This window comes from Pezoporus flaviventris, unplaced genomic scaffold, assembly GCF_033815535.1.
Source record: "Pezoporus flaviventris isolate CSIRO_AGI_PZ_B2104156 unplaced genomic scaffold, CSIRO_AGI_Pfla_v1 ptg000015l, whole genome shotgun sequence".
Taxonomy (NCBI): domain Eukaryota; kingdom Metazoa; phylum Chordata; class Aves; order Psittaciformes; family Psittacidae; genus Pezoporus; species Pezoporus flaviventris.
In genome coordinates this window covers 43,973,805-43,998,976 of record NW_026892563.1, presented here as the reverse complement: position 1 = coordinate 43,998,976, position 25,172 = coordinate 43,973,805, and the positions used below count along the sequence as shown (strand labels likewise).

General features: G+C 45.8%; 1 protein-coding gene across 5 annotated transcripts in view; it reads left to right on the top strand.

Annotated features, from left to right (window-relative positions):
• CD96 (CD96 molecule) overlaps window positions 1–25,172 on the top strand; it is a 62,936-nt gene extending 37,764 nt beyond the window's left edge. For 3 of the 5 annotated variants that reach the window (XM_061454369.1, XM_061454367.1, XM_061454371.1), the window contains exons 4-15: window positions 3,111–3,220; window positions 4,633–4,855; window positions 8,872–8,927; window positions 11,144–11,234; window positions 11,599–11,775; window positions 12,941–12,994; window positions 15,674–15,748; window positions 18,547–18,624; window positions 20,874–20,954; window positions 21,805–21,894; window positions 22,950–23,073; window positions 24,629–25,172. In XM_061454369.1, coding sequence (XP_061310353.1) covers window positions 3,111–3,220; window positions 4,633–4,855; window positions 8,872–8,927; window positions 11,144–11,234; window positions 11,599–11,775; window positions 12,941–12,994; window positions 15,674–15,748; window positions 18,547–18,624; window positions 20,874–20,954; window positions 21,805–21,894; window positions 22,950–23,073; window positions 24,629–24,737 — 1,268 coding nt within the window. In that variant the 3' untranslated portion in view covers window positions 24,738–25,172. The remainder of the gene's footprint in view (window positions 1–3,110; window positions 3,221–4,632; window positions 4,856–8,871; window positions 8,928–11,143; window positions 11,235–11,598; window positions 11,776–12,940; window positions 12,995–15,673; window positions 15,749–18,546; window positions 18,625–20,873; window positions 20,955–21,804; window positions 21,895–22,949; window positions 23,074–24,628) is intronic. The other 2 variants (XM_061454368.1, XM_061454370.1) reach the window with 2 other exon arrangements.

Here is a 25,172-nt window from a genome sequence, read left to right as displayed (position 1 = left end):
GGGTTTGCACCGGTGCCACTGAACAGCACTGCCTACACAGTTTGCTACTCACCAGGCGCTCTCTAACTGTTGTTACCTAGCTCATGATTAGGAAACCTTATTTATTTGGAGGAATACAAAGTTAGATGGGAATGGTGAGATGGGCAGTTTCTACATTTTCATTATGGAGAAAAATGCTGCAGAGATGACTGGATGCTGAGATGATGGAGGATGCCGGATCTCCAAACCATGCTGTTCTGCTACTATGGGCATGCAGCCCTGAGCACCAGAGAGAGACAAACAGCCTAGTCTGGTTGAGGCCGAGAGCTGGTATCTGCTGGGCACGTTAGGTGTTAGCTCCATGGAGGGATGTGTCCCACAATGAAAAACAAACTGGAGCAAAGCGGGGAATTGCTTGAAACAATCACAGGAACAGAGATGTGGCTGCTTCTGTCAGCCAAAAGGATGCTGGAAAGCAGCATGACTGCTCTTGGTAAGTAAGCCTCAGGGGAGAGTGTGAACTCCAGGAAGGATATTTAAATTATCCTGGCAAAGGAACAAATGGGTTTAAACAGGACGTGAGTGGATTTGACTACAAATTAAACAAGGGTGGCAACCATTTAGTGCAGCAATTTGGGAACAGCTGTTTAATGCCAGCAGTGAGGGCAAAAGTCCAAACTGCCGTGAAGATGGAGGTGGGCAGGGATGCTGGGCAAGCTTGCTGTTGTGCACATGGGGGACTGAATTTGATGGCCCCCAGAAACCTCTTCCTGACCCAGGTTTCTGTTAACAAGCCAAGAAGGATTAAACTAAATCCTGGCATGGTTTCAGTTAAGAGCTGCAAGGCCAACGTGCTCGCTCTGCTTGTGCCCAGGGCTGTAGATACAGCACCCATTCAAAGGTTAGGAGCAGGGTGGGTGCAGTTGATGTTGGGGTAGCAGAGGGTAGCAGTGCTCCCACCACCTCTTTGGCCTGTATGAGGCCAGACTAGTGGCAGGAGGGACATAGGTCCCCATGCTGGGTTGCATCCATCCTGCAGCAGGAAGAGGCCCTGTGTAAGCCTCGTTCACAGAGACATTCACCCCAAACCCTTGCTCCCTGATGGCACCTGCATGGCAGTGGCTTAAAGCACTTTGGTGCTGTTATCCTGGTACAAGTAGTGCTGGTAACCACATGCAGCTTCTGTTCTTCATGCAGTTTGTCTCTTCCTTAATACAATAATAGCGCTAATTAGGCATTGTTCCTTTTCTCTTGCTGGTGCTCTCTGTTGATACTGGCCTGCTCAGTGTTGTTATTGTTGTCTACATGTTAAACGTGGGCAGTTCTTATTCATACAGACGTCATTGTGGCTTTTTTTCAGTAACTACATGATGTAGCAAGCTGTGCTACTAGTAACTGCTTGATTAGAGGGAACTAAGAAAAATCACTTCTCAACATACCTCTTGAAGATCTGTATTTTAAGGTAACCAGATCTTCTGCAATAAATCACTTCAAAAAGGCAAATGATCTCAATCCAGCCTACAAGTGTGGTGGAGAGGAGTACTAGTCACCAATGAAGTACAGCACCTGACTACATCAAAGTGAAGTGAATCCAGATGGATTCAACTTGGAGGCACTGCAAAGCCCGCAGAGCAACAGGCCTAGGTAGGACTGACAAACAGGGAGGACCTTAGCCAACATGCTGTTAATGGAGAAGGGAATCAAAGACAGGGGAAACAGCACCTGGGAAACGTGACTGTGAGAACAGGCTGAGGCTCTTTGCAGGCTGAACTCTTGGTGCAGCTACTCATCTTCATACTTCCTGCATGCTCCATGGCACATTTGCACAGTAACTTGTCCCAGCAAAGTCTCCTGTGCTGTTTTCTTCTTGGGAAGCCATGGATTTGCTTTCTCTGCCCTTTCTCTTTCCTTTCTGCGCTATCCAGCCCCTTTAGTGCTTGTGCATGCCCTGTCCCACTGTGATAGCTGGCTCCTCAACTGCTTGTCTCGAGTGGAAAGCGGAGAGAAGCTGCTTCTGGCACTGGGTCTCCTGGGCTCCACTGAGCACTGCCTTTCTCTGTGTCCCTGTGGCTCAGGCTGTGTGCTTGCAGTGTCACTCTGTGCTTGGTTGCCAGACATATAGGAAGTTACAGTCACCAGCAAGTCCCCACTACCAAACAGTCCAGACCTGTTAGATATTGCCCTTCCCCTCAAGATTAAACAGGTAGTTAGAGTATGCATCTATTTTATCTCACCAGACAAGTAGAGCTACCAGGGGAGCAAAGTTCAGGAGTTTCCCAGTGGTGTCTGCAGGTACCTGCCTAGAAGAAGAGGGAAGGCAGGCCTGGGCAGCACAGTGATGGCACCAGGGCAGGCTGCATGGTGTGACCACTAATGGTCAGACTAATGGTCGGAGGGATTAATGCTCACCAAGGCACCCCTAGCATCCCCTGGCCATCACCGCTTCTCTTGCTGTTTCAGTGCACACACACATGCAGACCTGATGCTTGGACCACTGCTGTGTTCTGATCAGTGCATCACCCTGCCCCTTCCACAGGTGGTCTGGAACTCTGGACTGGGAATGGGGTAGGGTAGGAGGTATCCAAATGCTTTTATGAACCGATGACAAAGGAAAGAGTGGCAAGCTCTCTGCTCCTGATAATGGGCAGGTTGGAGAATAACAACAGGAGCACTTACACTGAAAACCAGGGTTAATCTCAGCCTGCCTGACGTGCTGAACACCTTGCTTTGTGAAAGGAGGTTTACAGAGAAAAGGAAATACAAGCGCGCAAAATTGATGTGAAGGTTTATTGCCAAGGAAAGAAAAAAGGAGAAAAATTGAAGCTTCAACTTGCTCTCAGCTCCAAAATGAGACACCTTGATCCTGAATTGAAGCACTGGTTTTCGTGAAATGCCCAAAGTTTCAGGTAAAGCCATGAATTAGTCATGCAACTGCATCTAGAATCAGATGCAGAGATTTCACTTAACACATGTACCTGTGGGTAGTGGTTGAAAATTACAGTAGTCTTCTAATCAAAAGTGCCTGTTCCTTGAACAGTAGACCAGTCAATATTGTTTTCTAAAGCACAGTGCATGTCACGTTTCTGATTTTCCTTCTCTGGCTTTTTTTGCTGTCGTTGCAATGATAAAAGAGGAGCAGCACGCCGTGAAGGAAGTGTGGTTAAACCAGACTTTAGAAATTCCATGCCTTGGGGACACGGCCTCAGAAAGTTTGTCCCGTTATCCTTTGAAATGGCTCGTGGTAAGTGTTCTTCCTGTCAGGCTTACATTCCAGAAGGGTAGTTTGGCAGATGGAAATAGACTTTATTGCGTCCTGCAGAACCTGCCAAACAAAAGATACTGGTCATGTTGGACTGCGATAATAAAGGGGAAAAGTACAAACACGGGTTTGCAACATAGACACCACAAACAATAGCTGCTCAAGAAGCAGAGAGGCAAAACTCCATCTTAATTGCTTTTAATTTTTCAGTAATGCCTGTAGAACAGGTATGTGGAAAGGGCCAAATAGAGCTAAACTGTTCCTTATGTTGGATTTCCCAGGGATTTTTGCTGTAGTGAAGCTTTGGTATCTCTGAAAAACACAGGGTTACCATGTAGGGTAGTGAGATATCAAGCAGCTTTGAAACAGAAAGGAAAAGGAGAAAAAGAAGGTGGCTGCAATGTTTTGGTTAACCTCTGTATCACAGATACACGCCGACACATGCTAACCCGGTTCTCTAGCTAACCACATAAATACTATGTTAAACACTTTGCTGTGAGCTATAAAGCTCCTTATATTTCCGTACTGCATCCCACTCTCTGGATAAATATTTGCATGTGTGTGTTTTAATGGAATGTTTTAGTATTAATCTCAGTACGTAGAGATAAGTACCAGCCATCAGTATCCTTGAGCTTGACCCTGTTCATTTCTATTTATTGTCACCGAGGTGCTGTAACTGTTGAGGGGTTTCTTAAAGGTGATTTACAAGTGCTTTAGGCTTTTCAGTCTTTTGTCCTGGCTCATTTTCTATCCAGAGCTGCCTTTTGCAGTGCATTCTTCAGATTAAAGTTCTACCAGTTCTTTGAAGGGAACATCCTTGCTCTTACTACTTTTAAGTGAAGGGGAAAGAACCCAAAAGTCAGCATGATGATACATGTGGGTCACCATGAGTCATTCAGAGTACAGCTTGCAAATACGTACTGAGGCACAGACATCCAGGATGTGCAGGTTGCACCTATGTCTAAGGGTGGCTGCCACTTAGGCATTAAAAGATGACTTTTAGATATCGTTATCAGGTTCTCACTATTTAAAATCTAAAACCCCAAGGTTTTTCTTGGAATTTCAGTCACATTTACTGTGTGTAGGATGTTCAGCATAACTTAGATTGCCGCAGTGAGAAAGCGGCCCTGATGCCCTCTCTGCAGGCTACAGAGATCAGGACTTACAAGGCACGGCTATTTACTCTATAGTTATTGGTAAGATGATGACCACTATTGACTTTGAACTTCTGAGAGAGAGCGTATTTGGAAAGAAATAGATGTTGTAAATGTCCCCTTACTGCTATGCAATGCTAGGGGTGCAAGGGAAGATTTTCATAGTGGGAATAGGGTTGATCTATAAAAATAGGGGAACGAAGAGATTCTGGTCTTCACCTATTTTTGCTCTTTTTACAGGAGCAAAATGGCACAAAAGAGGAACTTGTAACCAAGGAGCCCTCCTGTGCTGCAGTGTACAGGAACAGCAGCATGCTCTATGGGCAGAGATTCCACCTGGGTTTGAATAATGCTCTAAAGATTTTCCCCATCAAAATCACAGACGATGGCAAGGTTTTTTCCTGCCATGTGGTGTCCCATCCGGAGAGAGTCCAGAAGAGCAGCACCACTGTGAGAGTATTCGGTAAGAGGCTTACACCAGCTGCCCATTCACTTGCACTTGGAAAGGTAACACTCCTGTCTGGTTCTGAAAGCAGTAGCTTCTGAAATACGCTGTTTGAGGTTTTTTTACATATAAATATTGACATTACATTCTTTTCAGCTGCATTGAGTTAAAATGTTAATAAATAACCCCGTGATTCTTAGGAAGAATTTGAGGCCATTCCTCCAACTTCTGATGTAGAACCGCTGTGTTTATATCACCACCACTGGCATGCACATTGCCACTATCTCACCCTGATGTGTAAGCTTATGTTGGCACTTTGCAGGTTACAGGTAAGCACCTTGGTCATCAAGACCTCCATGCCCCAGTGCAAAATGACCATGCTGCCTGTGTTAGGAAATCACAGCCAAAATGTAGCAAGCAGGTAAAGTGTTTTGGAACTACTGTTACTGCAGTGCCACATCCCTGAAAGTATGTGGTGTTCAACTGCTGCCAAGGGCTCTGGATCTGAAAGTGAAGTCCTGCCTGTGGGTCTCAAAGTGCTTAGGAACGGCAGGGCCCGTGTAGCACAAAAGTGTGGGCTGGCATTTCATGATGGAAGACTTCCCCATCTTTAGTTCCTTGCTCTAATCCCTTTCTAGTGTCTTAGGAGCTACTCTACAATTGTTGAGGTACAACTGAATCAGAAAAATGCTGCCCACTTTTTGAGCAGTGTGTCTGGAAAACATATTTCCAATGCCTCAAAACCGAATGGGTGTTAAACAGTGGGTCTGTCAACAGGGAGCAGCAAGAGAAAAAACCCCAGTAAAACCTGTGTCTGGGAGATGTTGGTCACTGATGCAAGAGAAGTAAAAATAGAAGTTAATGATCTGAAATTTCCTCTTGCATTTGTATGATTCAGAGATGGGTTTTACTTTTGCAAATCAGCATTTGTCAACTAGATACAGTGTTACCTGGGTAATTGTTCAAGTATACTAGCGTACTTGAGCTCTCCTTCCCCTTCATCCCTACTGATGCTTTTGCTGTTATGCTGGTATCTGCTGCCCAAAGAGGTCGTTTTATTTGGCTTATTGTCTGAATTACTGTGTCACGTATGGTTGTCTGTGCATGCACTCAGATCAGTACATCAGTACAACAGCACAGAGAGGCAAACAGGAGAAAGCAGCTGTGGCCCTTGGTGGTGAATTGCCTGTGATACTCCCAGTACGGGCTGGCTGGCTTTGGACTGGGGTGCTGTGCAGTCAGCCTCTCTCACAGGCATCCCAAGAGCAGAGTTATATGAAGGCTCAAATAGCCAAGGCAGGATGCTAAGCACAGTAGTAAGCACACACAGTGTCAACAGCACATTATATTGGTTACATCTCTCATCCTGGCCATTAGCAATGATGTAGCTGGAGAACAAAGGCAAACTGAAACCTGGGGAGGTTCTCCCATCTTAGCAAGCCAACAACCTCATCACCCAAACACTCGTGCAATTGAACCACATGGGCTGGGTGGCACAAAAGCAGGGCAGGGAGGGCAGGCAGCTAGTGCACCATGGTGCTGCAATAGGCAGGAGGAGGAGAGGGAAGGTCTGTCACCTGCGGGAAGCTCCTTGTGCCGGATCCCTCTGATAAAAGCTGCTGGGCTAAACACAGCCCAAGCCTGAGAAGCGGAAGCGATGCTTCCTCACAGAGGCTTGAGATGGCCTGAGTATGTCTGAGAGCGGGGCAGTAGAGGATGAGGAAGGCATGAACAAATCTCAGTGAAGTTGAGAGGCTTGGTAGGTTGAGTGAAAACAGACATTCAATCAAGAAAGCTTTTTTTAAGAGGGCACTTCTGGGCTGAAACGCTTTAAAGTATTTCTTTTCTATAACAGAGTCCTTTTAAATACAAGTTTCTGAGAAAATGTATGCTCTTTTCACGTCTAACTTTGCCACACATTGATTTCTCCTTTTTGTAAGAGCTCAGCAGCAGAAACTGCTGCGCTGAATATTGAATTTCTGCTAGACCCAAAATGTTGGTAAATATCCCAGCAAGACAAATGAACGTCAAACTATTAACAGGGGCTGGAGATGTTAAGTGGAAAAGATCTATTGGATCATTCAGAGCTGTGCTTGAGAGCTGCCTGCCAGAACAGTTACCCAGCAAATGTCTTCAAAGCAAGCAGAGGGCAGCGTCCTGTACAGATGTGGAGAAGCATTGCATCTACTCAGAGCTTGCCAGGCAACACCTGGAATACTGTGCTCAGTTTTGGTCCTGGCTATACAAAACCAATGTGGACAGGCTGGAGAGGGTCCAGAGAAGGGCACAAAGATGATCAGAGGACAGGAAAGCCTGGTGTGTGAGAAAAAGGCTGAGAGAACTGGGTTTGTTCAGCCTAGAGGAAAGAAGGCTCAGGGGAAACCTTATCACCATATTCTGGTATTTAAATGGTGACTACAACAAAGTTGGGGACCCCTTTTTACAAGGAGTCCCATGGAAAAGACAAGGGGTAACGGGCACAAGTTACTCCTCAGGAGATTCTGCCTCAACTCAAGAGGCAAATTTGTCACAGTGAGAACAATGAGCCATTGGAATAATCTCCCCAGGGAAGCGGTGGAGTACCCAGCGTTAGGATACTTTAAGATTCAGCTGGACAGGGTGCTGGGACACCCAGTCTAGGTCATGCTTTGCCTAAAAACATTGGACCAGATGATCCTTGAGGTCCCTTCTAACCTGGTATTCTCTTATTCAGCGGTGCCTGTTCTCATCATCAAAAAAACAAAAGGAAGAGCAGGCACTAGACTAGGTTTTATTTAGTCTCCCAGCCAACTTTCAGCTGAGATTAGAAGATCCAGTGTACCAGATCTTTTCTTGCAGCTGAAAAAGTATGGTTGTCTTTCGCCGGCCCCACTACCACCTGTACAGTTTTGGCAAGGCAGAAACCAGGATATAATCTTAAGGCATCCATTTTCTGAGAGGAAGAAACCACCAAAGTAAACCAGAAACCAAACAAAAACAAACCAGAAGGGGGGGAAAAAAGGGTAACTTCAGGGTTAGTAAAAAAGGGGGAAAAAAATATCTTAATGATAAAGATTAAAGTGAGGGTTAGCCTGGATCTCCTAAGGGGCTGCACTTGTTTCCGGTCCAGTTTTAAGGCTCAGAAAGGGACAGAAGTGCAATTTAGAATCATAGACTAGTTAGGGTTGGAAAGGACTTTAGATCATCCAGTTCCAACCCCCTCCATGGGCAGGGACACCTCACACTAAACCATGTCACCCAAGGCTCTGTCCAACCTTTATCCAAGTCTTTATCCAAAACTTTTGAGATTTACTGTATATTAGCACAGTTTCAACAGTCCTTACTTAACAAGTCAGTTAATAGCACTGCAAACCAGCAACCCCAATGGCTAATGCCAGCTTAGAGAGGCTTACCGTACCTGATGACTTTTATCTAGAGAGTCAGCCATGCCTAGAACCAAAATGCTGTGGAAACAAAAGGAAAGACGTTTTCCATCTGTAGTGCATGTGGTGGCCATCAGAAACCCGCTGCTGTGATGTGAAGGTGAGCTCTGGGCTTCCCAGCAAGGCAGGAAGCATCTGTAGTCTGACACTGCCATACATCTGCCCCCACAACTGCACGGGGATAGTCATTGCTATGCGAATCAGTCATTTTGGGGATGCCTAAAGCCTTCATAGGTGACTTTGGCAAACACCCAGAGCAACCAACAAGTGGGAAGTGTTTTACTTCAGCAGGCCTATGAAGGGTGGCTCTGCAGCCAGAGCCATGGCTGCAGGATGGTTTCAGCTCGTTTCTCCAGCAAAGCCACCCAAGAGTAGTTCAGGTAGGCAGCGACATACGTGATAGATCTTGTGGCAGCAGCTACTGGTACGTGCTTGGAAACCCCTTCCTCAGCCTCAAATCGGAGCTGTGCAGGCTTTTATCTTGCTGGATGTGTGCGTGGATGTAGGCTTTAATTTCCACTCTTCATGAAACGAGGCTGTTAAGCCTTATTAGAAGCTGTTACTGTGACCCGTGTCATCCACTTAACTAATGCAATTCTGTTTGCTTTCCAGCCTACCCCGAGATCTCTGTTGGCCTGCAGGAGGGTGCTGCTGGCACTTCAGACAAGGTGAGTGAAGAATAATGCTTGTGACCACCACTGTGCCACCCCGGCAGGGCCAGCCAAGCTAAGCTGAATCAGGGACCTCCAAACAGACCAAGCTCACAGGGTGATGAGCAAGTCAATGAGTTAATATCAGCCATCCATGCCCTTTCTTCTGAATGATTCCCATCCCCACAGCAGTGAGCTGCTCCAGTGAGGACAAACTGGAGCTAGCTAAGGGCTTCCCTGGTATGTGGGCAAAATCTGGGTTTGTGTTACTCATGTGAAGGCTCCCGGACAGGATCGAGAGGCTGTGAGGAGCTGATGATATTGCAGGAGGCTGTGATGCTTCTTTTCCCTTCCCATCTGCCAGCAACCACCTGGCAGCCTCGAGCTGCCCTCTCCACAGCGCTTTAAATCCCTCTCTGAAGAAGTCACCCACTACCTGGGATGCTGCTCCAAGGGGCCAGGCAGTGGCAGCCCCCATCTGCCACACAACCCCACTGGGACAGGGAGGAGCAGGTGCTGTGGGAGTGATGCTCGTGTTTAAATGAATGAGTGATGCTCATGTTGTGCTGCAAGCAGAACACAGCTGGAGCAAGAGCACAGCTGGAGCAAGCACAACACAGCTGAAGCAAGCAGATGCCAATGGAATGACTGGATCTGAGGGCCCCTATTTACAGCTAAACAGTTAGACATGTGGTTTTGGGTCTCTGTTTTACCACATACTTGGTAATGACAAATACTGAAGGTCTGCTGCACCGTGCTGGCTGTACTTGGCATAAAACGTATTTGTGGCCCATATGATTGACTAGCAAGCCACTCTGGCTACCAGGTATGGCACTTTGCTTCCTGTTGCATCCATCCGGGTTACAGCTTTTGATCTGTGAGCATCCAAGTTAATTTGGAAGGTTTCCTTGGAAAATGCTTGTGGGTAGGCAGAACCTTTTATCAGCCATAGCCACCTGCTTCAGACAAGCCATGAGGCAGCTGGTTATGCAAAAGTTCCCTGGTAACCTATTTCCAGATGTAGTGTTGGACGTTGCAGGCTTTTGTCTTCACTGTCCTGTCGAGCAAGCAAGCGGTGCTGCTATCGTGGGACCAGGCAATAGAAACTCTCTGTTCTTCACCTCCAAACACACACCAACTCCTTTCCTTCTCTTTTCCACCCTTTCTTGCAGGGCTTAAGTCTACTGTGGATGTCAGACTTGTATTTCTTCATAGGCAGCATTTATAAAGATATTATTAATGCAAAGTGCCTGAAAAATAAGGGAATAATGAAAATAAGAGGGGAAAGCAAATGCATTACGCATTCAGAGGTTATTCACCATGGCTAGGAAAGAGTTTCAGCCAGGTAGTTTCAGTCTTCATAGTGAATGATTGACTTCTGTTGGCTATAATGAATCAAGTTTGCTTTGAACTGAAGGTGTTAGCCTCTTTCTTTGAAAGTGGGAGCAAGAGGGCTTTGTGCTACATGGGTAGCACATGCTTTCTTCTTTGCTTTTTAATTATTGTTTGAATGCACAAGGCAATTTCTCTTAGTACCATAATGTGCTAAGTAAATGTAATTGGGAGCATCCAGGGAGCATGAGGATGAGACCTCCCACCCTGCTAGTACCCAGCCCTTCATCCAGCCTTGATTTTGAGGTCCTTCCCACCTATTTCTTGATGAGAAATTCACACACAGATTTTTGGAGCAGTTACCATACCGACAGGACTACTGCATGCAAAGCAAGCAAATCCTTGTGACTTCTGGAAATCTCTTATCATGCTCCCTAAAAAGGTATCTGAATTTCTACATTCAGCACATCATTGTGCTAAGCAGTCTTTTTCCATGGGATTTGTCTCTATGTAATGCAGGAAGGATTTAGATGCCAACCAGGAGGTGTCTCAGCCCACTGCTGATTCCTGTGTTTCTCCATGTGGGTGTTTGTCACTGAGATAATGGGAGAGGAACAGGAGGGTTTGGGCTTACCCTACATCTCTCCAGCCACAGCATGGGACTGGAGGGTGTTGAAAGCCCCATCACCCTGCACTTGGCCCATCATGATGGGGCTGTCCCTGGCTCTCATTCAGTGGTGTCTGCAACCAGAAATATAGGGGGTATGAGGGAGAGAAGTAGAACAATAAAGAGGAAGCGAGTGGGATGGGGGGTAAATCAGCTCTGTCTGTAAGGGAGTTTGGAAGCTGGCAGCCAGGTGAGAAGTGGCTGAGATTAACGACTGGCTTTTATTGCCCCATAGCCTAACGTGACCTGCATCATGAGGAAGGTATTTCCCAAGCCAAGCCTTGTGTGGTACGTGGACAGAGAGAGCTTGACGGAGCAGCCTGGAGGTAATACAGCCTGTCAGTAGGATCATGGGGCAGCTGTAGAAGAGATTCCCAGGAAAAGCAATGGGTGCTCCTTCGCTCCTGCCGTGGGGAACCTGTAGGTATCCATCGGGGTTAAAGGAAGAGTATCAGGCCTCCTCAAAGGGAACGGCTGTGGCCACATCCCCCTGGAATTGCCAGTCGTTGGAATGATGGCTTGGCATAACTGCACTGCTCTTGCCAAGCCTTTGACAGTGTCTCAGCAAACAAACCTGCAGCCATATGAGCTTGCTTTTCAGTACCAGTATTTTGCACAGCTCTGATCTATGGTTTGGAGTGCAATGAGAGGCTTTTGCAGCTTTTCCTTTTCTTTTTCTCTTTCCCCAAGGAATTTCCGTTGAGCAAGAAGACTCGCAAGACAGTGAAGGTTTCTATCAGCTGAGATCAACGCTGGTGTTTCAAGGGACCCACCAGACATCTAAGATGTTCTTGTGTGCGTGCCTGTTTTCCTTCCTTGGGAATGGAACACGGAATATTTCATCAAAAGAAATATTTGTTTCCTTCGGTAGGTTTTTCACAGATAGGACACATCTGAAGTGTCAAATGATAAGAACACCAAGCCTATGTGTTCTCTGTTATTCAAAATATAGAGAAATGCCAAGACTCTGGAAGTTGCATTGTGCAAGTTCATCACAGAGCTTGAACTTGCCAACAGTGGTTTGTAGCTCAAGCCTTTTAATGAGCTAAGAAACTCCTGCACAAACATAAGATGCTTGCTATTTGAATCTTACTGCACTTCCCATACCCCAAAATATACTCGCTTAACCACATGGCACTAGTGAGATATTATAACCCTGTGTTTCTCACTGAGCACTCGTGGCAGCAAATCTGCCTGTGTGCAGTGTAGCTCTCTGGAGTATCAAACCCTCGGTCAGGGCTGCGTTGTACATCTCCAGTGACACCTGGAAACAGCTGAACCAAAACCACTTGAGCCATTTTGGACAATGGAGAAACTCCCTTATAACATGTCCCATAAGAATTAGCTAAATGAAGAGGGAAGTGTGGAAAACGTGGCCGTGCAGAGGTTTATGTCATTTCTGAGGATGCAGGGAAGGGCAGACTGATTTCCTTTAGCACCCTCTTGTGTATGCCTCCTCTTCAGGTGCAAATGCATAGTTACACCTTTTTCTTTCTTACTATGTATGCTCCTTGCTGCACAGATAACACAACTGAACTGCTGACCCCCTAGCAGCCTCCAAGGGTACATCACATAGAGTGGTGACTGCTCGCAGCTCAGCTGTGTTCACTTGTGGATACGATCATTGCTATGTATTTCCACAAAGACTGCATCAAAAGCCAGAGCTTACTCCTCTGGAAACACAGCTTTGGAGGGAAAGGAGATAAATGATCATTTTCCTCCAAAATGACTCATTTCACCCATTTTACAGTTTAGTAGAAAGATATTCGAGTTGGAGAGCTGTCAATTAGAACAGTCTGCATTCGTCCCTGCAGGCCATGCCAACGCTAAGATAGACGTGCTCTGTATAAAGACGTTAATGTACTTCGATGCGACAGAAAGAATTACTTTAATTCTCAGCTATGTTGTAGGATGTGTGTCATCACAATATGACACAAACCCCAAACTAAACTTCCAGCCTTTATGACAAAAGCCGAGCTACTTTAAAGGGCTGCTTTCATCTTTCTTTTTTCCTTTCTTTTGTCCTTCACAGACAATAAGCCTAATGAAGCCTCGTCCAAAGCTTTCCCCACCGCGGCTTCAGAAGGTAGGATAAATCAGAGAACAAAATAACCTGGGCTGTGTTAGAGGTGTGTCTATGAATTCCTATGGCTGTTGGAGAAATGGGTTTGCAAACTTGTTCCTGGATGGGTACTAATGTACTCCTCTCTGCAACTAGGATTCCAGGGCAAATACAATAAACAGGTATTTCGGTGATGTCATCTATCATAATTAAGCTCAAGCATAATTAAACTCCTGCCTTGAGGGGCACTTAGTGTTATTTCTGATGCGTCAGCTGGCATTTGAAATAGCTCTTTCAGCCCTGAACTGGTAATTAAAAATAACAGCCCCACTAATGGTTCTACCTTCTGCTTAAGTACACAGCCAAGATCTCAACATTTTGTCCTAATTAAAGAACTGATGGGATGATTCTTAATTTGTGTAAATTTGGCAAACCCGCGGTCTGCCCCTGCAAGTTTGTCTTATTACCAGCTTATTGCAGGGAGAGAAATCGGTTCCTCCACACCTCAGCCGAAGCCCTTTGGAGATTCCCCTCCTATTGCTCCGCATAGGAGGCAGCTGGAGTTCAGCAGTGGGTTACATCAGGTGTGTCAGAGGAACACTGCGGACAAACAGCATGGAAAGAAGTGTGGGTTTCTGTGTAAGCTTGCTTCTGCGAGCCCAGTTTGTGGCAGGCCCTGAGGGTTTGGCCGATACCCTGCTGGGTACCAGAAAGCCATCCTTGGTACAGGGGTCCCTGAGAGACTTTGTCCTTTGCTGGCCTCTGCAAGGTGATCTCCCAAAGCAGCCCTTGCAGCTTCGAATTGCACACTCTGCAGAAACATAATGGGAGCTGGACATACCTCGAGGTGCCCCACTACCCTGGTGTTTAGACGTGCTGCATCTTCGGTAAGGAGTCTTTCTATGTCAGCCAGATGCCACAAAACCCCTGTTAGTGTAGGTGAAGCTAAGATGAAATGGAAATTGAAGATCAGCACTCAGAACAGTCAGAGGAGATGCAAATGCTTGTGAAAGGAAGCAGCTGGAGAGTGATGGTTACCTCCTTATGCTGCTAATGGTCTCTCCTTGCCCAGCACCCTCCCAACATCCCTGAGCAGACAGAGGTACCTTCTGGCTGCTTTTCCATCTATGTTTGGCTAATGGGCTGTATGAGCTTTCATGGATCCCCTCCTTCACAGAGCCCTTTGGGGAGATTTAATCCTTCTTGCTAACCCTCTCAGGGGGTACTGTGACCCCCTTCTGGGGAATGAACAGTGAGACTTCTCTCACTCAGGGTATAAATGCTGCTTGGGCAGAAGAGTGTCTCTGCTGTGCCGGGCTAGCCTATTGGCAGTCCTTTAATTACAAGGATTAGCTCCCTCTCATTTTCTTTGAGGACTCAATGAGCACTTTTCAGTGCAAACTGTCCCTGAAATTTCCTGTCACGGTTACAGTCTCTGAAGTGCCTCATGGATGGAGCTATGCAGCTGCCACCACCAGTCACATATGTTGTTTCAGCATCCATGCTAATAGGGCGCATCTGTTTGTATGGGATAAAACCATGTAACTCACTTCTACTTTTTCAACTGAGGTCCCAAAGGCTCCAAAACTTCTCCCCCCAAAACCTTTGTTTCCCTAGGGATTTCAGACATAGCTCAGGTACTTCCTGTTTCTCACTGGACCACTTGGTTGAGTTGTACATTGAAAGGTTATTTGATAATGAAGCGTGATGCATTTTCACTCTTGAATCTTTGAATCACCCACTTGAAAGCAGAATAAACGCCTTTCTCGCCTTGAGTAAAAGTGTTTGCCTTGCTTTGTTACAGACCTCAGCTCTTCCATCAGCTGTTATGACTACCTCAAGCAAGGGTTAAAAAAGAAGTCTTCCTTATTACTCAGTCAATATATGCAGGATCTCTGCTTGACCACTTTAAATGTCAGGTATGCAGAGGCAGGGAAAGGTCAGTGTGCTCTGGTAGTGACAGTACCTATGTGCTGCTGGGCAGGAACCTGGGAGCTATGAAGTTACCCGAGAAGTGATTTGACACAAATCCTGCTAACACTGTCATGTCAGGACAGCATGTAAGATGGCATGCTGAATATCCCATAATATTCTTATGCCTTTTTATGAAATGGAATAACCCCCCCATACAACTATGAATAAATTTGTCTTATGACAGAGAGGTACGTGTGATAGAAAAGTTAAACCCACCGCTTTTCCTTGCCCCAATACTAGCGCGTTATTTCCATTCATTAATGATATAAGATAAATAGCATTTCTTTAGCAGAGCATGCATGTGGATAACTATAGGGATCTATCTTTAGCAGCTGAGAGGAAAACTCACAAGAGCAGGCGACCTCATGCTGCGTGTTGTCAGGAGCATTTCTGGCAAGGCCCTGGCCAGGCAGGGGAGCACCACCACCAAGTGCTTAAACCACCCCATAGCAGCTAAACTGAACCCTGTGTATAAAAGCATCAATAAGTAATGCACACAGCCAGCCCGTGTGAAAGGGTCAGCATTAATAACATCAGCCATCTCCGAGTGCCCCTTGCATCTGTGGGATGTGTTTTGAACGTTTAACCTTAACTCCATCAGCAGGATTCCTGCTGCCGTCTGCGCTTACCCAACATCTACTGCAAGCTCTTTGATCCTGGTTGGTTTATGATTTATTAGTAGCGTGGTTTAAATACCCTATTGACTAAATGTGATCTGTTTGTCATTAGAGCACCCGTTGACATCTTTGGCCTCTCCGGATTTCAGAAGTCAAGCAAACTTGCCTCCTGCTTCCATGACACAAGGTAATCAATTCAGCCAAAATGTTTCCTCTATTGCTTCAAGAATGCAGGAGAAAGGTACATAAACACAATAACCACCTTGCATTTTTTGTAGAAAACAATATAATGCCCACTGAAGTCCTTTTTTATAGTACATTATACACCAGGAAGTCCACAGTCCAAAAATGAGAAAATGCTGTGTGATTTTATCTTTTCTAATGCTCCATTCAGGATATATGCATTAATTCGAGCAAGTTGAACAGACATTGAGTGTATATATGTATTTCGATTACTTATTATATGTATCTCTTCAATTAAATGCCCTACAAACATAAAGTGACATTAGAGGTAGAAACAGTGCAACCCAAATAATGGAGCACAGGAATACGAATGAAAAGCACCAATATGCAAAATATTAACAGCAGATGACCCAACACAGTGATTTCTTCCCTGGGCTGGTGACACCGAGGCCGGTGAAGGGCACGGTAACGTACTTGGAAGGGTTTAACCTCGCTTCCCCAGCGAGAGGTATGTGCAGGAGCAACTGGCACATGCTCAGCAGTGCGGCAGCAGCCTGAGTCGAGAGCAGGTGAAGCTGCAAACCTCCTGACTTCTGATCCCAAAATAAAGGGTTGATGCCCACCGATCCCAGCATCAAGCTGGGAGCACTTCTTCCTTTAAAGTCTCTTTCCATTTTGAATCCCAGCTGTTGATCCCTGGAGGAATGGGTGGGTTTAAGCAGGAGTTAGAAGGGCATTGGAGCTGCAGGCATGGCACACGTCCCCATTCTGGATGCAAAACAGCATGTGTGAAACGGCAGCACGCAGGAGATGCAACTTGGCAAGTCCTTGTCAAACCCCATCTTCCCCTCCACAGCAGCATCAAATCTTCGGCTCAGAAACGATTCGCCGCTGAGGCAGCAGCTGGCAGGAGCGGATTTGGCCCTTGGTATTTGCAGCAGCCTTGTTCTTCAAACAGACTAACTTTCACTAGCCCGTGGGGCATCAAACATCCTCCTTAAGCTGTATAATGCAACCCTGCAACGTCCACTTAAAGTAACCTACATTACATGACGCTATAGCAGTATTTACCCAGGGCTGAGTGAGCAATGGGAGGGGCAAACTGGAGGAAGCTGCTGAACAAAAGGCTTCATCCTGCCCTAGCAGAGTGCTGTTTGGGAGCTGAATCACTCATTGTAAAACCCTGGTGCATGAAGAGGCTAGGTCTAGATTGAGGTATGCCAGGGTAGCAACACAGATTGCAGAGGCACTGAAATTAAGGCTTGTTGATTCTCATGATGTCTTCCCCATCCCCAAAGCAGAGACATTTGCCCAGCCTGGAAACAAAGTGCTTGTCCAAGTAGACAGAAATCCCTTCTGCAAACAGTGTCATGACACAGGTTGTAAATATACAATATGAACAGAGAGGATTCTCCTCACTTGATTATGTATCTTCACTAGATGAGAAGGTACGAGGTCAAAGTTGTAGTGTGAGCTGGTGCAGAGCTGTTTGTCTTCTATGAATAGACCAAGAAACAACTGCCTTTTAACCAATGCCCTGACGTGTGGCAGGTGTGGTGTGCTGACTGTGGGTTAATGCTTCTCCTCTCTGGCGTGCTGTTGGTTACTACGCTGGTGCCACCATCGGCTTCTTGAGCAGACTGTTTGGGCTGCAGCCGAGTCAGGATGCTAAGTCTGAGTCTGCCATTGCAAAAAGGAGGTTGGTTCAGTTCTTGTTGTTTTGCAAGTCTTTAATGAACATCCAAGACACAGCTGGGAATTGGTATGAGGGAAGAGTGCACAGATATAGGCAGGAGAAGGAGGAATGGAGACAAAACCAAGGCTGTTGAAACTGCAGCCCGGTCTTCACTTAGCTTCCATCATATCTCCATCTCTGAGCTCAGAGATGCTCAGGCTTTAAGTGCTGGGTTACAGCTGCGTTTCACCTTCTCAGATTTGTTCAGATAGCTTAAGGATACTTCTCCAAAAATGAGACAGATGTTAGGAAATGTGGACTCTTTTTAGTAAATGTGAAATAAGGCCTCTTGGGAAAAAATAGAGGTCTACTTGCTAGCCACCATTTGTTTGTGTTTGAATATCAGACAAACAGGTAGCTGAGCCCTAGAATACTTAGCGCTTCAAAAACAGATTCATGGAATATGTCATAGAACCATAGAATAGTCAGGGTTGGAAAGGACCTTAAGATCATCCAGTTCCAACCCCCCTGCCATGGGAAGGGACACCTCACACTGAACCATCTCACCCAAGGCTCTGGCCAACCTGCCCTTGAACACCACCAGGGATGGAGCATTCACAGCTTCCCTTGGCAAATCAATTGTCATTTGGCACCAGGTATTGCAGGTGTGTTCCTGCACACTAACTTCTTCAAAAGCTCTCTCTGCTGTTTGGGAAAACAGTTTTGTCTCATTGGAGGTGCTGAAACCCTGTCTAAATTCTGATTTACCTATGTTTGTTCGTTACTGCACTGGCTTTAGGTCAAAACAAGCCATCGCAATTGGAACTACTGAGTTTCAACTGAAACCCAGCTAAAATCCAAATGTACATGCTTAAATGCCCCATATGTTTTCTCGAAGTTTATTTATCCATCTCATCAAACTCCTCTTGAGTTTCTAGCTTGTGATTGATAGGGTTTCAAAACAGACACACAGTTGTATGGTGCTTGTCTGAGAGAAACCAATATAGCAAGTAGTAGGTTACAACCATCTGACCTCATTAGTCAGGAAACAGGGAAGAAAGAGGGAAAAATGAAAGACAAGTAATAAGTTCCTCTACAGCAATGTTTACAAGCTTGTGTGTTTTCAGTAGGAGCACTGATTCCTACAGCAGAAACAAAAACCCATACCAGCTCCACAGCATTTAATGAGAGATTGACAACAGCATGTGAGTAGATGATGCAGTTCCTTTGTTTCGTAGGACTGTACCAGGGGAGTTATGAAGCCAGTTATGGGCGCTGCAAAGTTCAAATGTGGCACCAACTTAGCAAGTGTTGGCTTGCAAATCTAAAGTCATCTGGAGTATCTTGCTCAAAGTACAGCAGCGGGTACTCAGCTCTGTGTGGTCCTGTTTGTGATGCCTTTGCCAAGCACATTCGCTCTGCGGTGCTTATTTTCAGCTGCTAGTTGATAGTTGTCACATCGCCATGCATAAGCTGTTCCTAAACACAGAAAAGTTGTGTCTGAGCAGAGGTCAGATTCGGGTGGTGGAATCTGTACCGGCTTTCCAGTATTTCACAGAAGCAATTCCCCTGCGGAGTTGCACTGAGCTAGAAGATAAAGGCTTGACTCTTCCAAGCTGTCAAGGGTTTGCGGCAGCAGAAGAGGAACGCAGAAGAGAATCCTGGTTTTATTGGACATATTTAATTTGATAATATTGAAATGGAGAGAGTTGCTAGGCAAATGCAGTGAGTACTGAGGGCAGTCTATAGATGAAATGAATTACAGGAGCAGCTAAATAAAATCACCGCGCAGCAATGAAATAATGAGATAATGTGGGGCAATAGAGGCTGGCGAATAGAACGTTGAAAGGCGGCCTCATTAAAGATCAATAAATCAATAAAGGAAACCCCAGGGGTGGACACTTTTCCGCTGATCTTTCCCTTTAGAAAATCTCCACGCAGCAGCAGAAAGATGGAAGTTACTCTCTTCTTTACCATCCCTGGTTTTGTGCTTTCGGAACAGGCAGGGCTTGTCAATGCACTCTTGTATTCGTCTGTCAGTCTTCTTTCGGCTGAAGCACAAGCGTAGCAGCCGCTTTCCATTTTCCAGCTGTATTTTTGGCAGCACTCCAGTGCTTATTTACCTGCATACTACCCCCAACCACGCATTTACACTGAAACCTTGTGACAACTTCTAATGCTTCACGATCCTACCCCGGCACAGCCTGTTGGTTGCAATTTTTGCTAAAAGCATGCTGAATTACACTGCTATTTACAGGAGGTACTGAGTCCTGTACCACTTATGGCTACATCCCTACCGTTGCTTCCCCATAGCCTGATTGTCAGCTGAGGCATGGCTTTGAAGGGTCCTCAGTCTGGCAGCTGTAATTGGGGGGTAATTTCAGAGCACACTGGCACCAGTGTTCCCGCTGAGGCATACTAGCATGTGTCCCTGTGCTTTCCCAGGGCCACAACAGGGATTGCTATTATCAGTTCAATCCTCAGAGGCTCTAACACGAGCCATTATGTAAATTATAACAAGTAGTGCTCATCAGCATGCTATATAGAGCGCTGTGCTGTGGGATCTCTAAGTCTATATCCTCTTTTTTATATATAACTTTAAGATGCCAGATCTAGCATGCTTGTGCCCATAAAAATAAACACTTAATAAACAAGGAGAAAAGAAGAACTGAATTGATGACCAAAATTCTCAGTGAATTTTTAGAATGCCCTAAAATTGGACTGATTTTTGTCAGGGCTTTTTAATACATACATACCTACATACACAGCATGATAGAATGGTTTGAGCTGGAAAACACTTCAAAGATCATCTAGTTCTAAACCCCCTGCCACAGGCAGGGATACTTTCCACTAGACCAGGTTGCTCAAAGCCCCATCCATCCTGGCCTTGAACACTTGCAGGGATGAAGCATCCACAACTCCTTTGAGCAATCTGTGCCAATTTCTCACCACCTTCATAGTGAAAAACTTGGTCCTAGTATGTAATCAAAATCTATCCTCTTTCAGTTTAAAGTCATTCCCCTTTGTCCTGTCACTACATACCCTTGTAAAAAGTCCCTCTCCAGCTTTATTGGAGGCTCCTTTTAGGTACTGGAAGGCTGCTATAAGGTCTCCCTGGAGCCTTCTATTCATTCATCCATCCATCCATATATACATACATACATATATATATATATGTAAACTTGAGTGCTCAATTTTGATCAGAACCAGCCTCTCATAAGAAAGAGATTTTCCTGTCTCTGATTACTCATTTACATTGTTTAAATGGTGGATTTAGTTTTCTTGGATTTATAAATCAGCAATTATACTACAGCCTTTCAGGTATCTTTGTTATTTCATTTGTTGTTTGCGTCAGACAAAAGCGAAGGGTATAAAATAGCCACAGTTGAGCCCAGTGAAGCAATCACGTACAGGCTTGTAAGATAATTGAAGGGCATTATTTCTTTTTGTACAGATCTTAATGATTCCATCACCGAATCCCCTCAAAGCCTCAGGAATGCCACGCGCTTCTCCAAGAACACAACCCCGGTGTATCGTAAGTGCCATGGCAGCTCTGGAAATGCTGTGCCATTGTCTAATTGCATCTTTTAGCTATTATTTTGGAAGATGCAAACACAGAGATGGCTAGAAAAAACAGGAATGTATCCTTAGGCAGCACTGATCTCAAACATAGGTAGCTTAGCTGTATTAAGGAGGGCTAAGTATCTGTCTACAAACAGATGAGTGATTACTTTTGTGGTTCAGACACAGTACTTGACAGAGGAGACTGAGGTTTCACTCAGTCATGGCAGAGACATACTCTTTGTGTTGCTACTAAGCCACTTAATATCTTTAGCTCTTCATTACCATCAAAGAGGTAAAAAAGCTTATCATTCACCCAGACTGCTGTGCAGCACAATGCTGTGTTGCTGGAACATCTTAATGGGTGTTTTCTAATACTTTTCTTTCTCTCTCTTTTCTTTCTCTTTCTCTTTCTCTCTTTCTCTTTCTTTCTTTCCTTTCTTTCCTTTCTTGCTTTCTTTTTCGCTTTCCTTTCCTCTCCTTTCCTTCTTTCTTTCTCTCTTTCTTCTTCTCTTCTCTCTTCTCTTCTCTTCTCTTCTCTTCTCTTCTCTTCTCCTCTCCTCTCCTCTCCTCTCCTCTCCTTTCTTTTACTATTATTTAATTTGATAAAAGCACAATTTTTGGCTAACACAGGGTTGTAGGCCAAAAATATAAGACTCTTGCCAAGAGAATTTTGACACCCTGATTCTGGAGTTCGATTTCCAGCCTTCACCAGGGTGAATAACAGTGGCTTCGAAACACAACCTTCACTTAAACATAAAAAAGCAAACAACAAAAAACTCCAAATAAGTTACTAAAAGTATTCTGTGCCCGTATCTTTCTAGGTGACCTGTCCTTCAGCATCACCGACCAGCCAATTTCAGTTACCAGAGGGGAAGATTTCTTTACGGCCAGCAGTTCTCTCAGTACTACTGGTGAGACATTATCCTACAAAGCCTCTTCTTTCGGCATGCCGTTGCAGTAAGTCAGAAAAGCAGAGGAGCGCAGGATCTGAAGCATCATGTGCAGCTGACCAGGGGAGCTCAAGGAAGGGAGAAGGGATGAAAAGAGGAGTCACAGCTGCTGTGTCCCCACACCGCGGGTCCTTGCAGGCTTTTGGCATTGCTGCCTTCTCCCTGCATCCGCAAGTGATGCCTCAGTGCATGGTTTCTTCCAGCAGCAAAATTTGGCCGGTCACACTCCCTATGCCCCAGGGGCCACTAATGGCTCGTGCAGTGTGGTGGACTTGGTGTCCAGCCACATTGCTGGCTACCCCTGTGGCTAAGCCCCAGGCTGAGTGACATCCCAGCATGAGCAGCATTACAAAGGGTCGTGATGCCAGCACAACGGGAGGTGATAATGAGGTGGTATCACCCAGTGACTCTTGTGCTTCAGGCCTCTGTGGAAACCAGCCCACTGCTGCACCCTCAGTGCCAGCTGAAGGAGGTCCATGCTCCTCCTCTCCTTTCTCCTTATAGCTGGGATCCTGAGGGTACCTCTTTCAGCTACCAGCACCCTTCAAAGGCGGCTGTGGAGAAGTGGGGGGATCCCAAGCAGGAGAGGCAGCAAGGGAGAGGCAGGGTTGTTGTGCCATCAACAAGATCCCACACCAAAAAGTGGCTGTGCCTTTAGCCAGACGTTTCAGCAGGGCTCGGTGTCAGTGTGCTTCCCCTTAAAGAAGCTCACATAGAAGCAGACAAAAGCACTGATTTTCAGATGAAACACTTGCCAGTCTCTGCCTGAACAACCCCATCATGTGAATGGATGGCTGGCTGAAATCAGCCCGCAAAGCCAGTCGGAAGAAAAGCGGGTTAATTCCATAAATCAGAGCTGCAATGCTCAGATTTGGGATCCTCAGCCTGGGAGCCTCACAGTCTAGTGTTGATTTGGGGCTGTATCATCACTAGCATTGTGCCTGTAGGCAGCAAGCCCAGATTTGCCTCCTCTCTGAGGACATTCAGCTGAGCTCTGTCTCTTGTGTCCCTTCCAGGTGGTGTGATGAACATGAAAGCCAAGCACTTCTCCTGGCCAACAGTGGTAGCTGTCCTGCTCCTCTCCTGCAGCTTTCTGATAGCTTTGGGCATCAGGAAATGGTGTCAGTACCAAAAAGAGATGTGAGTACAAGGAAGGGGGAACTGCAGATGCAGGAGGGGTGGCACAGAGAACAGCATAAACTCTAACCCAGCTGTTTGGATTGACACATTTTCCCTTGACATTATCCATCCTGCACAAGGCCTTTAAGTACATGGATGCTACTGCCACATTTTGCCATACAGCAGTAGGAAACATGGAGTGTTAGAACCGTAGAATAGTCAGGGTTGGAAAAGACCTTAAGATCATCCACTTCCAGCCCCCCTGCCGTGGGCAGGGACACCTCACACTAAACCATCTCAACCAAGGCTTCATCCAGCCTGGCCTTGAACACTGCCAGGGATGGAGCATTCACAACCTCCCCAGGCAACCCATTCCAGTGCCTCACCACCCTCACAGTAAAGAGTTTCCTCCTTGTATCCAATCTAAACTTCCCCCGTTTAAGTTTGAACCCGTTACCCCTTGTCCTGTCACTACAGTCCCTAATGAAGAGTCTCTCCCCAGCATCCCTATAGCCCCCCTGCAGATACTGGAAGCTGCTCTGAGGTCTCCATGCAGCCTTCTCTTCTCCAGGCTGAACAGCCCCAACTTCCTCAGCCTGTCTTCATACAGGAGGTGCTCCAGTCCCTGATCATCCTCGTGCCCTCCTTTGGACTTGTTCCAACAGTTCCATGTCCTTTTTATGTTGAGTGTTCTCAGCCCTTTCATCTGTTCCGTGGGTTATCTATAAAACAAACTATAAAGAAAGAGCTGCGGTGCAGCTTCAGGGCATGAGGGAAGAATACAAGTCAATTTCTTTATCCCAGAGCCCCCCCACTCCTATTAGCCTGCCTGCCAGCTGCTTTTGCTCTCTGTTTCTGCATGGTTACTTGAGGACATGTTTTAATGAAACTCTGCTTCTAGGGTAACTCTATTTCGGTTGTGAATAATATATGTGAAAGTAGGCTACCCAAAACTTAATCCCAGCCAAAGAAGCATTGAGTTTGTAATTATTACCAAAGTTTAATTCCCTACTAAAGCACTCGGAGATCTACTGATGAAAGCAGTATCTGAGAGCCAATTATTTCTAATCTCACTAGCATTACTAAAATGTTTGAAAAATCACGGTGTTAATGACTCATTTGCGGTCCTAAAAAGCCCTTTTGAAACGCGGCTGCAAAAACCCTGTATATCAAAGGTAAAAACGGGATTAATTTTTGCACCGGTTTGGGATGGGGCCTTTCTTTAACTTGGCCTATAAACTGACAAAAGAAAAGTTGAGTCTTTAAATATGCCTTCAGAGAGCAGCGTGAGCGACAAAAAACCCTCTGCAAGGGTTTTGAATGCTTCACCGGGACCACGGTCTGCTCTTTTAAAGCATGAATACAGTAAAATTGGGAGGCGGGAGCTGAGGAAGCCAAATGAATATCGGGAGGTGCGCTGAGGCTATAGAGCAGAAACGGGAGTCATGCTATGCGAAAGCAAATGTCAGGTGCTCTTTAACGACTTAGTGTCCCCCTCCCTCCTCCCGTGCACGTTTTGCAGCAGTCTTTTATACAGCTTTTGCTCGATAGCGCTTTTTTTCCTCTTCCGTTTCAGAATGGACAGACCTCCGTCTTTCAAGCCACCGCCGCCTCCCATAAAGTATGCCTGCATGGTGGAATCTGATGGGACCCCCCCGTCCTGCCACGAGCTGGAAAGCCTGTAGCATCGCCCACAGAAGGCCGACCCAATTAAAAGGCTTTGTCTTTAAAACAGTTTGGTGTTAATGACCCATATTAAGATGCAGAGCACCTAAACGACATCAGTGCTGGAAGCTGAGCGCTCCCGAGGACACTTATTTCATCCCGTCTATCTCTATGCATGCATTACATTAACACCGTTGTGAGTGTCACCCTGAGATTACATGTGCTTCATTTGAGCTGCGGGATCAAGGGGGAATTTGCTGTCTTGTTAATGGGAACAGATTAACACATCACTCCACCCGCCTTTTGTTTTGCTAAGTGTATAGAGATGACAGCTCTGCCATATGGGCACCACGATTACAGGGGAAACGGTGGTTTAACACAAGGGTTTTGATTCCTACAGGAGCCGTTCTTACAATTATTACATGTTTTGCTATGCAAATATTGACAAATATGAA